General features: G+C 38.0%; 1 protein-coding gene across 1 annotated transcript; it reads left to right on the forward strand.

Annotated features, from left to right (window-relative positions):
- LOC120290568 lies at positions 1 to 459 on the forward strand. Its single transcript, XM_039306871.1, has one exon. The coding sequence runs from the start codon at positions 1 to 3 to the stop codon at positions 457 to 459; it is 459 nt and encodes a 152-aa protein (XP_039162805.1).
- Positions 460 to 13,127: the final 12,668 nt, after the last annotated feature.

The following is a 13,127-nucleotide window of genomic DNA, read 5'->3' on the forward strand; positions in this document are numbered from 1 at the left end:
ATGATTGATTATAAGAAGGAAGGGAACCCCTTGACAAGTGCTAGCGCAATCCGGCATTATGCTCAGGGATTACTCATGCGAGGCTTCATGGACGATCAATTAGCTACTAAGGTTCGGGTTTTGAAGAGGAAGTACAATAATAAGAAGGGAAAGGCTGGAGAGGACATGGTATTTTCTAATCTTCACCAGCAGAAAATTTTTGAGTTGTCCGAGAAGATCTGGGGTGATAAGAATGGCGACGAAGTTGAGAAGAAATTCGTGCTAGCAAGTTTGTCACTTCCCCTAAGTCCGAAGGCATTTATTGATGTATTGCATACGTTTAGGATTGGCAGCTGGGACGAGGGATTCTTGAAGAAGGGGTTAGAATTATTGCAGGAGTCGAAGAGGGCTGGGTTCAAAGAAAGATTGAGGAAACTGCACTTTGCTGAGATGCAAATGGTGGGGAGAAAGGCGCATTAATTGCATATATGATCAATCTCATTTTGGAGGATTATTCTCCGAAGTAAGTTGTGGTTATGGGCACTGGATTGATTTTTTGAATTTTTTATGATTAGGATAGTGTTCTAACAATGCATCTCGGTTCAAGGACAAAATTGTTCGATGACTAACAATCATTTTGTGCATTGTTTGTTTGGAGCCTGATCTCCCATACAGTTGTGTTGTACATTTGTATTAATCAGCAAGATGCCGTTAGGATGCTGTTGGAAGTGTCTGAAGTCTGCTTGAATGAAATGGGAGATAATTTGCTTTGATTTTTTTTTTTTATTTTTTATTTTTGTAAGTAGCCACTGCCAACAGCGAAGGACGGTGGTGAATGGACTCATTAATTAACACATTCATCTTCTTCTCTTTCTCCAAGATGCCAACAAAGGCAGAGGGAGGGAGGGAGGATACTAATGCGAGGAAAGCCAGAAGAACTCTTGTGACTAAAGCAGCTCACTTTACTCAACAACCGGATCTCATCACTCACAAAGATTACGACATTTCAAAGCACAAGAATTGAATTTCATCTATCAAAACGCTACCCTATAATTGTGGGAGTATTTTGAATAAAAAAAAAAAAAGGAAAGAGGGAGAGAAAGGGGGACAAGATGAAGAGGTGGGAGAACGAAAGAGAAAAAGTAATTAGAGAGAGAAGGGGAGGGCAGAGAGAGAGCTACTTTCTCAAAGAAAGCAAGCACAATTGCAGATAGAAAATGCCCCGCAATTGTTATTTTCTTCGATGGTGCTTTTATAGATAGGAAGAATGAGAAAAATCCCTCTTTGCCAAGTTTTATAAAGAGCGTAATCAACTACTGATTTAGGAATTTTTGATGAAATCATAATCAATTGCATGATAGAGCACCTTAGTACCTTCAATTTTTTCTTGGCCAAGCTTTATAAAGATGACTATCAATATTGATCGTTGATAATAACATGTTGATTGAGTTGCATGTTCAGATAGAAAACCTTTGAAATTAAGAGAGAGAGAGAGAGAGAGAGCTACTTTCTTGAATAAAGCAAGCACAATTGCAGATAGAAAATGCTCGCAATTATTATTTTCTTCAATGGTCCTTTTACAGATAGGAAGAATGAGAAATATCCCTCTTTGCCAAGTTTCATAAAGAGTGTAATTAACTATCAATTTAGGAGTTTTTGATGAAATCATAGTCAATTGCATGATAGAGCACCTTAGGACCTTCAATTTTTTCTTGGCCAAGTTTTATAAAGATGACTATCGGTATTAATCGCTGATAATAGCACGTTGATTGAGTTAGATTTTGCATGTTCAAATAGAAAACCTTTGAAATTAATCTTAGCATATGTTTAATTGTAATTCGGTATGTTCAATTCTTCTATAATTCAATTTCAGCGGGACTTCTTAGCATGAATTTTGATGTTCATTTGATGCTAATTAGCCCTGGGATTGATGTTTGTTAGAAAATTTATAATTAGGAGTGAAGGGATTGAGTTTTCATGTTGATTTCTTAAGAGTTTTTGTCAACTTGTTATAAGATTTAATGATTTTTATATGTTCAATTTTTGAATGATAGTTTGAAAATTCATAGAAAGAGTTTTAAGATGCTCTAATTCTGGAAAATGCTTAGAATATAAGTTGAAAATTCTTGAGTGAGTTTGAAAATACAAAAGAATTACTAATAGAATTGGAGTCTGACCTAACCTTTGTATGTACATTGATTTTTTTGGAAAAATCTAAAACAAATTGGCCAAACATGTCTGCATAAGATATGTAGTTAAGATCATAATCTTTCTAGTAGTTTAAAGACAATCAAAATCCGAATTCATTCGGACTGTCAAAGCTTTCATCAAAATTTTCGATGTTTGGTCCGTAAAAATTTCTCCCTCGTCTATTTGATGTTTTTTGCAATTCTATTGCTGAGAATGGCAATCTTAGGATAGGAGAAAATCACGATGATGAAGCAGGTGTAAAGATACCAAAACCCTATAATGTAATGTATTGTGATGAAAGATGTCTAACTAAATGAGAACGTATTAAGTTTCCAAAATACATGGTTAGAGGCAATTGAGTCAAGAACCTTCGGACTTAGTGAAGACGATCATTAGTCAAAACATTGTCACTGAGGATCCTGAGCTGGCAAGAGAAGCAACAAGCTAAAGACACACGATGTTTGCATGGCTATGCAAGAAATCATTGTATTCCACTACGAAAACAACATTGGTAATCTGTCAAGCTGGTTGTGCACCAAATTGCAATGAGTAAATCATACATCTCCATGGTCTAGAGTAGAGTGCTTGCTAAATCTCTATTATCTCGAGAATAGTCCAGGACTCTTGATTGTTCTTGGTCTTAAAGTTGGTAATGAGTTATTGGTCAAACTTACAATGGATGATAAACTACTATTATAGAAGGAATTAGCTCAATAATACTAACCTGTCATCCCTTTAAATTCTGTAGAAGCAGAAAATAGTCGGCACTTCAACACTTGAAGGAGTTAGGAAAATTGATCAACGTAAATGTGTGCATTGTCTCGTAAAAAGCTGAAGGTTATCACTAGAATGACATGCATTTTATGTTGATCATATGAAAATGCTTTTAGCTAGAGTTACGTTATTTTGGTTGAGCCCATTATTCAATGGTTTCATAGCGTCGCATCCGGATGTAGCGGACCCTTATTTACTCATGTCCAACTACAACTTTACAAATGTCTATTGATTTAGAATAAATATAAAAAATTCGGGGAAAAGTACAAAAAAAGTCTTTTGATCACATTTGTATAAATAATCAAAAACCTTTCAATTTGACTAATTTCACATTAGTACCAATTTAGCCCATCCGGCCACTTTAAGTCGGAAATCGATGACATGGATGTCGGCGATCCTATGTGACATCATCGGACCGACATGAACATTTTAAAATGATTTTTTGTCTTTATTTTTTATTATTTAAAAATCTTTTTTTTCTTATTTTTTTATTTTCTTTCTTTTTTTTCCTTTTCTTTGAACCGTGGTCAATATTGGCAACAAGCGAGGCTCGAGCCCTTGCTCGATTTAGTGAGAACCACCCCCACCTAGGTCGCGAGGGTCTCACCCTCGCCTGTGGCCGATGAGGGCCACGACATCCCTCACTAGCCCCCCCTATGGCTGGTCGCCGCAGTGGCTTGTATCTACCACAATCCAAAGAAAGGAAAAAAAAAAGGAAAATTAAAAAAATACAAAATACAAATAAAAATAAGTAAAAAATCATTTTAAAATGTTCATGCCACATAGAATCATCAGCATCTACATCATCAATTTCCGGCCTAAATTACCGAATGGACTGATTTGATACCAATGTAAAAAGACTTTGGACTAAATTAGTTTAATTGAGAGTTTTAGAATTGAATTGATACCAATATGACAGTTTAAAAATCAAAAAATTAGTAATTTAAATGTCCATGTTACATAGAATAATCGACATCCACATCATCACTTTTCAGCCTAAATTACCAAATGGACTGAATTGGTATAATTTGAAAAAAAAAAAACTTAGAATTAAATTGGTCCAATTGAAAGGTTTAAAACTGAATTAGTACTAGTGCAACACATCTACAAATTTTTTGGTACTTTCCCCAAAATATTCGATCTCTCTCTCTCTCTTCTCTATTCGTAGCCACTGCCCGTTCAGCTAGATTGGAGAATCATGCCCGGCCGTCTCTATTGCCCAGGCCACCGCAATCTTCACCCATAAACCCACCGCCCCACCATTTCGCCAGTCGCAGCAATGGACGTGCCGGTCATTGCCAGATCTGAAGGACATGACCATAGCTTCAGACCTAGAAATTCGCCCTCAGGATCTCGACCTCGACCATTGCAGCCATGGACGCCTTTGTGGCCCAAATCTCAAGCAGATCCGTAAGGTCGCCCACATCTGGTTCAAATCCTGACATTTAGAGTCCGTTACCGCCGGTTTAGAGCAAGCTTCCACTCAAATCGCATCTCGTGCTTCCACTTGGGGCTGTCGTCCCACCTCCTGACAGTCAGAGTCTGTTGTAGTTGGTCCAGGGCGAGCTTCTTGCTCAGGTTGTCGCTGAGGAAGAAAAAGGAAGAAAGTAGAGTAACGGGTAGGAAAAAAAAAAAAAAAAAAAAAGTGGGTTGCCTCCTCAAACCAACGCATAGCAATGCAATGCAGGCGGTGGCGTCTCCACTGGTGACAATGGAGGGGGGACGCATGAATGTTGGCCTCAAAGATGGTTAGGGATGAAAGAGGGGGATGAGAGAGAAAGGTGAGTGGTTTGAGCATTTTTAATTTGTATGCCTGATTCCATGTTAATATTTGCACGGAAAATTGTCCAAATAGTCCTAAATTTATTGCATTTTTGTCAATTTTAGTCATAAACTTTTCAATTTATCCAATTTAATCCTAAATATTTTTCACATTTTATCAATTCAATCATAAACATTTTTGCTTCTTGTCAATTGAATCAATCTGATCAATTTTAGCTAGAAATTGTTAATGTGGATGACCGGCACTAATGTAACATTTTTTTTTTTTTTTTTTTTAATAATATTTTGTTTTCAAGGGTTTTTTTTTTTTTTTTTTTGATTTTTTTTTTTTTTTGAGTTTCAAATATAGGTGACCCTTGCCAACCATAGGCAAAGGGCTAGCCGACTTGGGCAAGGGCGAGGGTGCACAAGCCCTCACCCAAAAACAATGAGGGCCACGATGCCCTCACCAACGAAGCTGAGGCACACGAGCCGTCGCTCAAAAATGGCGAAAGCCATAATGCCCTCACCAGATCTAACTAGGTGAGGGCCCACATTGTGGCTCTCACCCAAAGCCAACAAGGGTCAACTAGCCTCGCTTGTGGCCAATGCAAGGATTGGCCGCCAACCCTTATCGGCCAAATCTCAAACCAAAAATAAAAAATAAAAACATAAATAAAAAAAAAAAAAAAAGAAGAAGAAGAAAAGACCATAAAAATTCAAAATATTATTAAAAAAAAAAAAAAGTGCCACGTTAGCGTGCCCGCCGTCCATATTAGTAATATTCAGTAAAAACTTATCAATGAACTAAATTGACAAGAAGTGAAAAGGTTTAGAACCGTATTGGCAAAATTGAAAAATTTGGGACTAAATAGGTTTAGGATTTTTTAGACAATTTTTCCAATGTTTGCATGTCAAGATGTAATTAGACATAAGTAATAAGCACCTACCACATCAACAGCTGATGTAACACTATGCAATCCAAGAATATTTTGTCAGAAGAAGACAAATATTTGCACAACTCTTTACTTTTCGTTACAATTTTCAGTTAGACCCACTTTATTTTCGTATTACCTCATTCCTTGTCATTTCAAAGTTAAAAGAATTCATTTACAATTCAATTTGTTTTATCTCGCACTTAGATTCATGTAGTTTCATCCCTCCATCTAACGTCCCAGGCGTAACTTTGTCATTAATTGAGGAACTACAAGCAAATCTCAGTCGCTCTCTAATCGTCTATAGTTAGATCTCATGAGCTCAATCACTTTACTTTCTTCTTTTTTTTCAATTATCTCTTCTGGCACGCCTATGTCGAGTTTTCTCGAGCACAACTTTTTATTTTTCCCTTTTTTTTGTTGTAGCGTCAGAGACTTCTTTGAATACTTTGTGGTATTTTGAAATGAATATGTTCTTATTTTCATGCAAATGACATGTGGATAATTTTATATTTATTGAGCTCTATACTTTCCTTCACACCTTATTGGAAGATCTATGTTTCCAATTGATAAGATATAAGTTATTAACTTTATCTACAACAAAATTTAAGTAAATCTAATTTAGGTGATGTTCATGTTTGTAATTAGCCCCATATTGTTTCACGCGCTTATTTTAGGTCTTAATTCTCCATTGTACACATATTGTTCGCTTTGAACACTAAGTCAATTTTGTTCTTCTTAGAGCAACCCATACTACCCCAAGAAATTGCATATGTACAATTAGATGGCACATTAGCCCCATAGTGTTTCATACTTTCGGGCGCTTATTTAGAACGAAGATCATATTTAGCACGAGATCTACGAGTATCCTTTTGAAATAAGCAATGTCGGTCACGTTAATCTATTTGTCGCGAGTAAGTACCATCAATCAAGGTCTGAAAATGAGTGGGCCCAGCTTTTGCTTGGGCTCCACGTCTGAGAAAGGCAAAATGGCTTGTGCCACAAAGTATGGCCTAAGGCCCAAAAAATGGTCCCTTGGGCTTTTTCCACTCCAGATCAATTTATCTACGGCCCAATGCTTAAAAAGAGGGACTAAAACACAAACTTTCGGGCAAAAGTAATCTCAAGTGGAACCCACAATAAAGAACAAACTAAAACACTTGGAGCAAAAATAATCTCACTTTTGAAACCAAAAAAAAAAAAAAAAAAACACGAACTTTACTCGATAGACAAAAAGATCCGTTGGATCTCACAAAAAGGATGAACTTTTACCTTTGCGACAAAAATTACTCCACTTTTCGAATGAACAAAAAAATAGCATTAATTTTCACTAGAGAAACAACAATAGAAACAGTTAGACCTTCCTTCCTTCCTTCCTTCCTTCCTTCTAGAGAAGCTTATTTGGCATTTGATGTGATTAATGGCGGTGATGTGAACAACAAACATGTCATTTGAGCCATATGAATGTCATTCTGCTTGAATCATAATGAAATTTTATTCCATTTCCTTTGAAATTGATAAATTGAGAATTCACGACAGTAACTAAACTTCATAATTTGTTTGAATTCCACAAATTGGCTTATAGTCAATTATACAAAACTCCAAATTGCAAATTTGTTTTGGGGCAAAATCTTAGCTATCCAATATGGGATCTACATTTGAGGTTATACTATTTTTCTTTGACTGTTACTTAAAAAGAACATAACAAAACACACCGAAACGTTGTCTTTGTTTAAAATTACAGTAGCAATTTTACATGTCTATTGTACACTATTAGCCATGCCAATTGCTAGTACAGTTAACAATGGATTTTTTGTCGCTAAAGGGGAGGGGGATTTGTTTGAAAAATGTGGTTAGTTTAGTCCTAAAGGTACAATTTCATGCTTTATTTGGAATCCGGCAGATATTTTTGTCCCTCAAGCGAAACTTCATAATCTTTTTGTCATTTCAAAAGTGCGATTACTCTTGTCCTGTGTATACAACTTTTAATGCTTTTTTTGAGTGTTTTTTTTTTTTTCCTGTGTATAAAACTTTCCCCATTCCCCGAAAATGATTTTTTTTCGAGTGTTTGACCGTTTATATTTGCATCAAACAATCAATCAGTCAACTACCACTTAACCATAATAAAGAAAGAGAACCCCATAATTTGCTCAATTACCCACTGGAATCTGATGAATAACATAACAATAAAATTGGCACTTGACATCTGTCTCGGCGATGCCACGTGCACATGCGGTCCATGCAAATAAACAAAACATTAGGAATTTCATTAATGTATTTGCGTGCAATCGTGCCCTAGAAGTAGACATGGTCCCCCGCCCCCCGGGGGGCGCCCCCAGTAGCAACATGAACTTTTCATTTATTTAAAAGAAAAAATAGTCATGGGGGCCTTAGTTTATTGCGATTAATAAATGATTTCTTATACAACTTTCAGCACGGCCGCTTTAAGCGTAAGCAAATGATCTGCCAGCAAGAGAACAAACTTATTGTTCTCATGAATCTTGACCATCCACGTTTTGCAAATTAATAGAAAATTCCAAGCATTTGCTGATTTATTGATTTTAATCTCGATACAAATATTTATGGTCAGAGGTGGTCGACCACTTGTTTATTGTGGGAAGGAAAGGGTGTAGCCTCTAACAAACCTTTTCATACCATCTATGCTCATAATAGGTCTGATCCCCTAAGGAAACTCTCAACTTTAGGTGTAATATTAATTCTACTCAAACTTCTTATTTTTTATCTGAAAAAAAATTTATCCGGAAAAAACTTAGTTTTTGTTAAAAAAACTTCAAATTTAGTCACAAATCCACCCCAAACTTCAACTCTAGTCCCAAATCTGCCGCCATTAGCCCTTTGTCCAAAAATTGTTGTTAGTCATTCCTAACTCCCCTAATTTTCATTACCGTGGAAATACCAATGGTGATTTATGGATGAAGGATTAATGGAGGCAAATTTGATATTAGATTGAAAGTTGGTAGTTAGAAAAAAAAAAAAAAAAAAAAAAAAAAACAAACAAACATTTGGGCATATTTGGGCTAGAGTTAAAATTGGTGAAATTTTTTAGACAAAAAAATTCAAGGTAAATTTGGGATTGGATTTAAATTTTGGTTTTTCTTATAAAAAGAAGTTTGGGATAAAATTGGGATTGGAAATAAAGTTATGGTTTTTTTTAGACAAAAAATTTAAGGAGGAAACTATGACTGGACCTAAAGTTATGTCTTTTGGGGGATTAGGCCACTGATAATAAAAAGAAATAGATTCAGGATTGGATTAAAATATTTATTTTTTTATAGAAAGAAGTTTGGGATAAATTGGATTGGAAATAACGTTATGTTGTTTTTTTAGACAAAAATTTTAAGGATGAAACTATGACTGGACCTAAAGTTATGGTCTTTTAGGGGATTAGGCCCTGACAATTAAAAAAAAAATCAATTTATTGTCCAGTCCTATGTTTACGAAAGTGTCCTCATCTTCCTATCATATTTTTAGATCTATTATTCTAATCGAGCTCTTATCACTCGCTAAAAGATCAAGGCTGTAAGGAAATGCATGTTGTTGATCTTCTAACTCAAATTATTGATGACCATCCATAGTTCTTGATTCCATTCATCCACTAATTGGTGCCTCTTATCCACTAATTCACGAGATGGTAGCTACTCGTAATTTCAAGCAATATACATCGCAACTAACTTCTTACTTTGTGATTTCTCTGCATCAGTTCATTATGGTTTCTTAATTCACGCATTACTCATTTTGATTGTTCGATTCATATACACAATCTTTCGGACATCAATATTGATTGAACTTTTTTTCAAGTGTGTGAAAAAGAGTATGAAGAAACTATGCACGCATGTGCCCCGTGCTCAAAAAGAGACTTCCATATTATCGGATTTTTACACTCGTCCCCTATTAATTGTCTATTAGATGCCTTAGGGGCTGTTTGATTGGGCATTCCCAAGGGGCTTTGGGCCCCCAAAGCCCCTTGAGGAAAAATTTTAGTGTTTGGAAAATTTTTTGGAAACTCATTTGCCCAAATATGAGCATTTGGAATGCTCAATGCTCAAAGCTAGGGAGGGGCAGCATTGGGCATTCGGCATTTGGGAAATGCCACGATTACTGTTCATCATTTTTTTTCCCCGTTGTCTTCTTTTTCCCGGCCACCGGGCTTCTCCGGCAGCCACCGCCGCTACTGCCTGAGGGTCGTGCGTCGCCGGTGACCACCGTCTGGGGGTGCCGCGACGCGCGACCCAGGCGGCGTTGACTGGTTCGTCGCCTGGTTCGCTCGGAACCAGTCGCCGCCACCCGAGGTCGCATGGACCCGGGCGGCCCGAGGTCGCATGGACCCAGGAAAAATTTTAGTGTTTGGAAAATTTTTTGGAAACTCATTTGCCCAAATATGAGCATTTGAATGCTCAATGCTCAAAGCTGGGGAGGGGCAAAGATTGGGCATTCGGCATTTGGGAAATGCCACGACATCGTTCATCATTTTTTTTCCCCGTTGTCTTCTTTTCCCGCCACCGGCTTCTCCGCAGCCACCGCCGCACCGCCCGAGGGTCGTGCGTCGCCGGTGACCACCGTCTGGGGGTGCCGCGATGCGCGACCCAGCGGCGTTGATCGGGTTCGTCGCCCGGTTCGCCGGAACCGCCGCCGCCGCCTGAGGTCCGCGTTGCCTGAGGTCGCATGGACCCAGCGGCGTCGCCAGTTCGCGCGAACCGGGCGATGCCGCATGAGGTCCTCGCGACCTCAAGCCACCAGATCTCGGCGGTCCGGAGGCTAGATCTCGCGCCGGACGGCCGATTCGGCCTCTACGACCTCCCAGTGCCCGAGGTCGCGTCAGCGGCGACGACGCCGCCCGAGGTCGCACCCGGGTCCGCGCGACCTCAGCCGCTAGATCCGGCAACCGAGGCTAGATTTGGCTGCCGACGGCCGATTCGGCCTCTCGCGCCTCCGGGCGCTTGAGGTCGCGGCGACGACGGCATCGCCGAGGTCGCGACTCAAAGCCGCCGGGATGGCCGATCGCCGTCCGACACCACCGGCCGTCGGATGGCCGGCCGTCCGGCACCACTGGCCGTCGGATTTGATTTTGAGATTTAAAAAAAAAATTAAAAGCAAAAGCCCATTTGGAATAAATTTTGCCAAACGGTATTTTTACACAAGCAACTTTTCAATGCGTAATTTGCCAAACGGCCGAGTATTCCCGAAAACCCCTTTATCCTAAAGATATTTGCATTTGGCCAAGGGCATTTTCCCAAAGCCGAACCAAACGGGCCCTAAAGATACTTGGGGAAATGCAAAGCCATTTCCCCAAAGTTGAACCAAACAGCCCCTTAGTCCATAGATTCGATAATTGAAACACGTTACAAAGATTGCCTTGAGCGCAATTATCATTAACCCCTTTGCTGCTTGACATGCTAAATCTTTTCTAGTAAATCTTTGGTTTCAATCCATGAGAGCACTTTTGATCTACAAAGAAAGAGAAATTAGAAACTAAAATATCCTAATGCTATGAGTTCGGTATGTATTTTATGGCATTATTGATGAAGTGAAAATTGTTGTTTCCATAAGAGTGTAGCCGAGAAGAAATGCTTGGTTCGTTGTTAACAAATGCTTTAGGGCACTCTTTCAGCAACTAATTAATAAAAAATTTATGTTTCCAGTAAATACATGATATATTCTCGTATTCTGCATGATTGATTACTTGGAATTTGAATTATTTCTAACTAAATAAATTTAACGATATATAATTAAGTAAGCTGAACCAATACCCCAAGAGTACTTGTTAAAAAAAAAAAAAAACTCTTACCGTATTGGAATTAGCTCTTTTTCGGTACACTTGACCATATTTTGTGCATAACATGAAAACATTCGTAAATCAACCTAGAATCGCTCGAGAGTGTCTCTCTAAGCCATCCATTAACAAAACCATCTTTTATTTTTCCAAATAACTGCAATTGATGAAATTCCAGTCAGAAAAAAACAGCAATTAATGAAATGCCTGTTGCCATTTACGAGCGGAGGACCCAACAATACTTATGGTAGATGCGATGGGGGGTAGTAGGATTTTGAAGAATTCATTGCTGGGGACATTGAAGTCAAAGGTCAAAGCTTTTCATGGTCGGACGGTGTGCTTGTGTGGGCACGGCAAGAGACCGAAAATACATGGACGGGGACTCATCGACAGCCCAAAAATAGTGTTCTGTACCTGCCACTGCCAATCATCATGTGCCCTTCTTTGTACAACCTTGACATTTCAAGAAGCCGTCAGATCCCTACTCAAATTTATTGACATGGGTAATTACAGTTTTTATTAGGGCATCACAATTCTCTAATGCATTCTGCTAAATTTCATCAGATATGATAGTCGCATTGTTGGAGATTTCGGGTAATTATTAAAAACACATAGATGCGTACTCTTGGGTTATTCGAAGAAAATGCACTAATATAATGATTCAAGCTTAGTCATTAAGCGAGAAAAACCATTTGCTCCAACTACTCCTTAGAGCAAGAATGCACTCTTAGCATGCTTCTTAGATCATTTGGAGTGTAAAGGGAGGTTTGGATGTCATGGCCGTTGACATTCAGAAATTGGTGGACGGATTTAGCAATGTTCTTACCATAAATGTTAAGTCATATGCTATGAATACACAATTGACCCGTTTTAGGTCAAGGATTCGAGTCTTGATACGGTCTCCTATTTGTTAGTCTTGTTATTCTGTCTTCTTTTCTGTTTCGCTAGTTATCTTATGGAAGTAGTTTCATCCCCCAACTTGTCTTGTGCATGTAAGACCGTCATACACACGGGAGACTTGTCAATTTATGTGTTAAAAGTGGTGTTAACTATTAAGTCGAATGTTATGAGGGGACATGCTAAGTCATATGTTACAAATGCATTGTTGGCTTGTTTACTAAGAGCTTAAATGGACCTGTTTCCTGACAGCCTAAATTTTTGGAAACCAAAAAAGTCTAGCAACAAAAAATAACTATTTTATATTACGGATATATCATGTGGCGGTGACATGTAATTTAATAAGTCAATTAAAAAGGAGATACATAACGCACATAGCGTCAAATTAAATTTAATTCATAATGCGCGGACAATAATAATTTATCTATAAGAGAGTTTGAGATGTTGACTATGCTTTTATTAGTAGTCGATACAACATATTCGACTCATCCAATTATTGGAAAAACTTGCTCATGCTTTAACGCTCTCCCGCTTAAAAACTCACGATGAGGAACATCATTTGATGTTTAGATTTCGTCGATCGAAGGAATTCAAATTTAATTTATGATTTGGAAGAGAAGTAATTCACCCTAGTCCCTTCTTCTTCTTTTTCACAAATACAACCCATATGATCGTTTTCCCCTAGGCCCACTTAAGTATTTGTGCAAATTTATTTTTCATTCTTTTTCCATACAATTCAAATTATAATTTTAAGGATTTTCTTTAGTTTTCATTATTCCAAACAATATCGGAAATTTTAC

This window comes from Eucalyptus grandis, chromosome 2, assembly GCF_016545825.1.
Source record: "Eucalyptus grandis isolate ANBG69807.140 chromosome 2, ASM1654582v1, whole genome shotgun sequence".
NCBI lineage: Eukaryota > Viridiplantae > Streptophyta > Magnoliopsida > Myrtales > Myrtaceae > Eucalyptus > Eucalyptus grandis.

Bases quoted from the DNA above. Each gene is read 5' to 3' on its own strand.
- LOC120290568 (XM_039306871.1), top strand. From the start codon at position 1: ATGATTGATTATAAGAAGGAAGGGAACCCCTTGACAAGTGCTAGCGCA.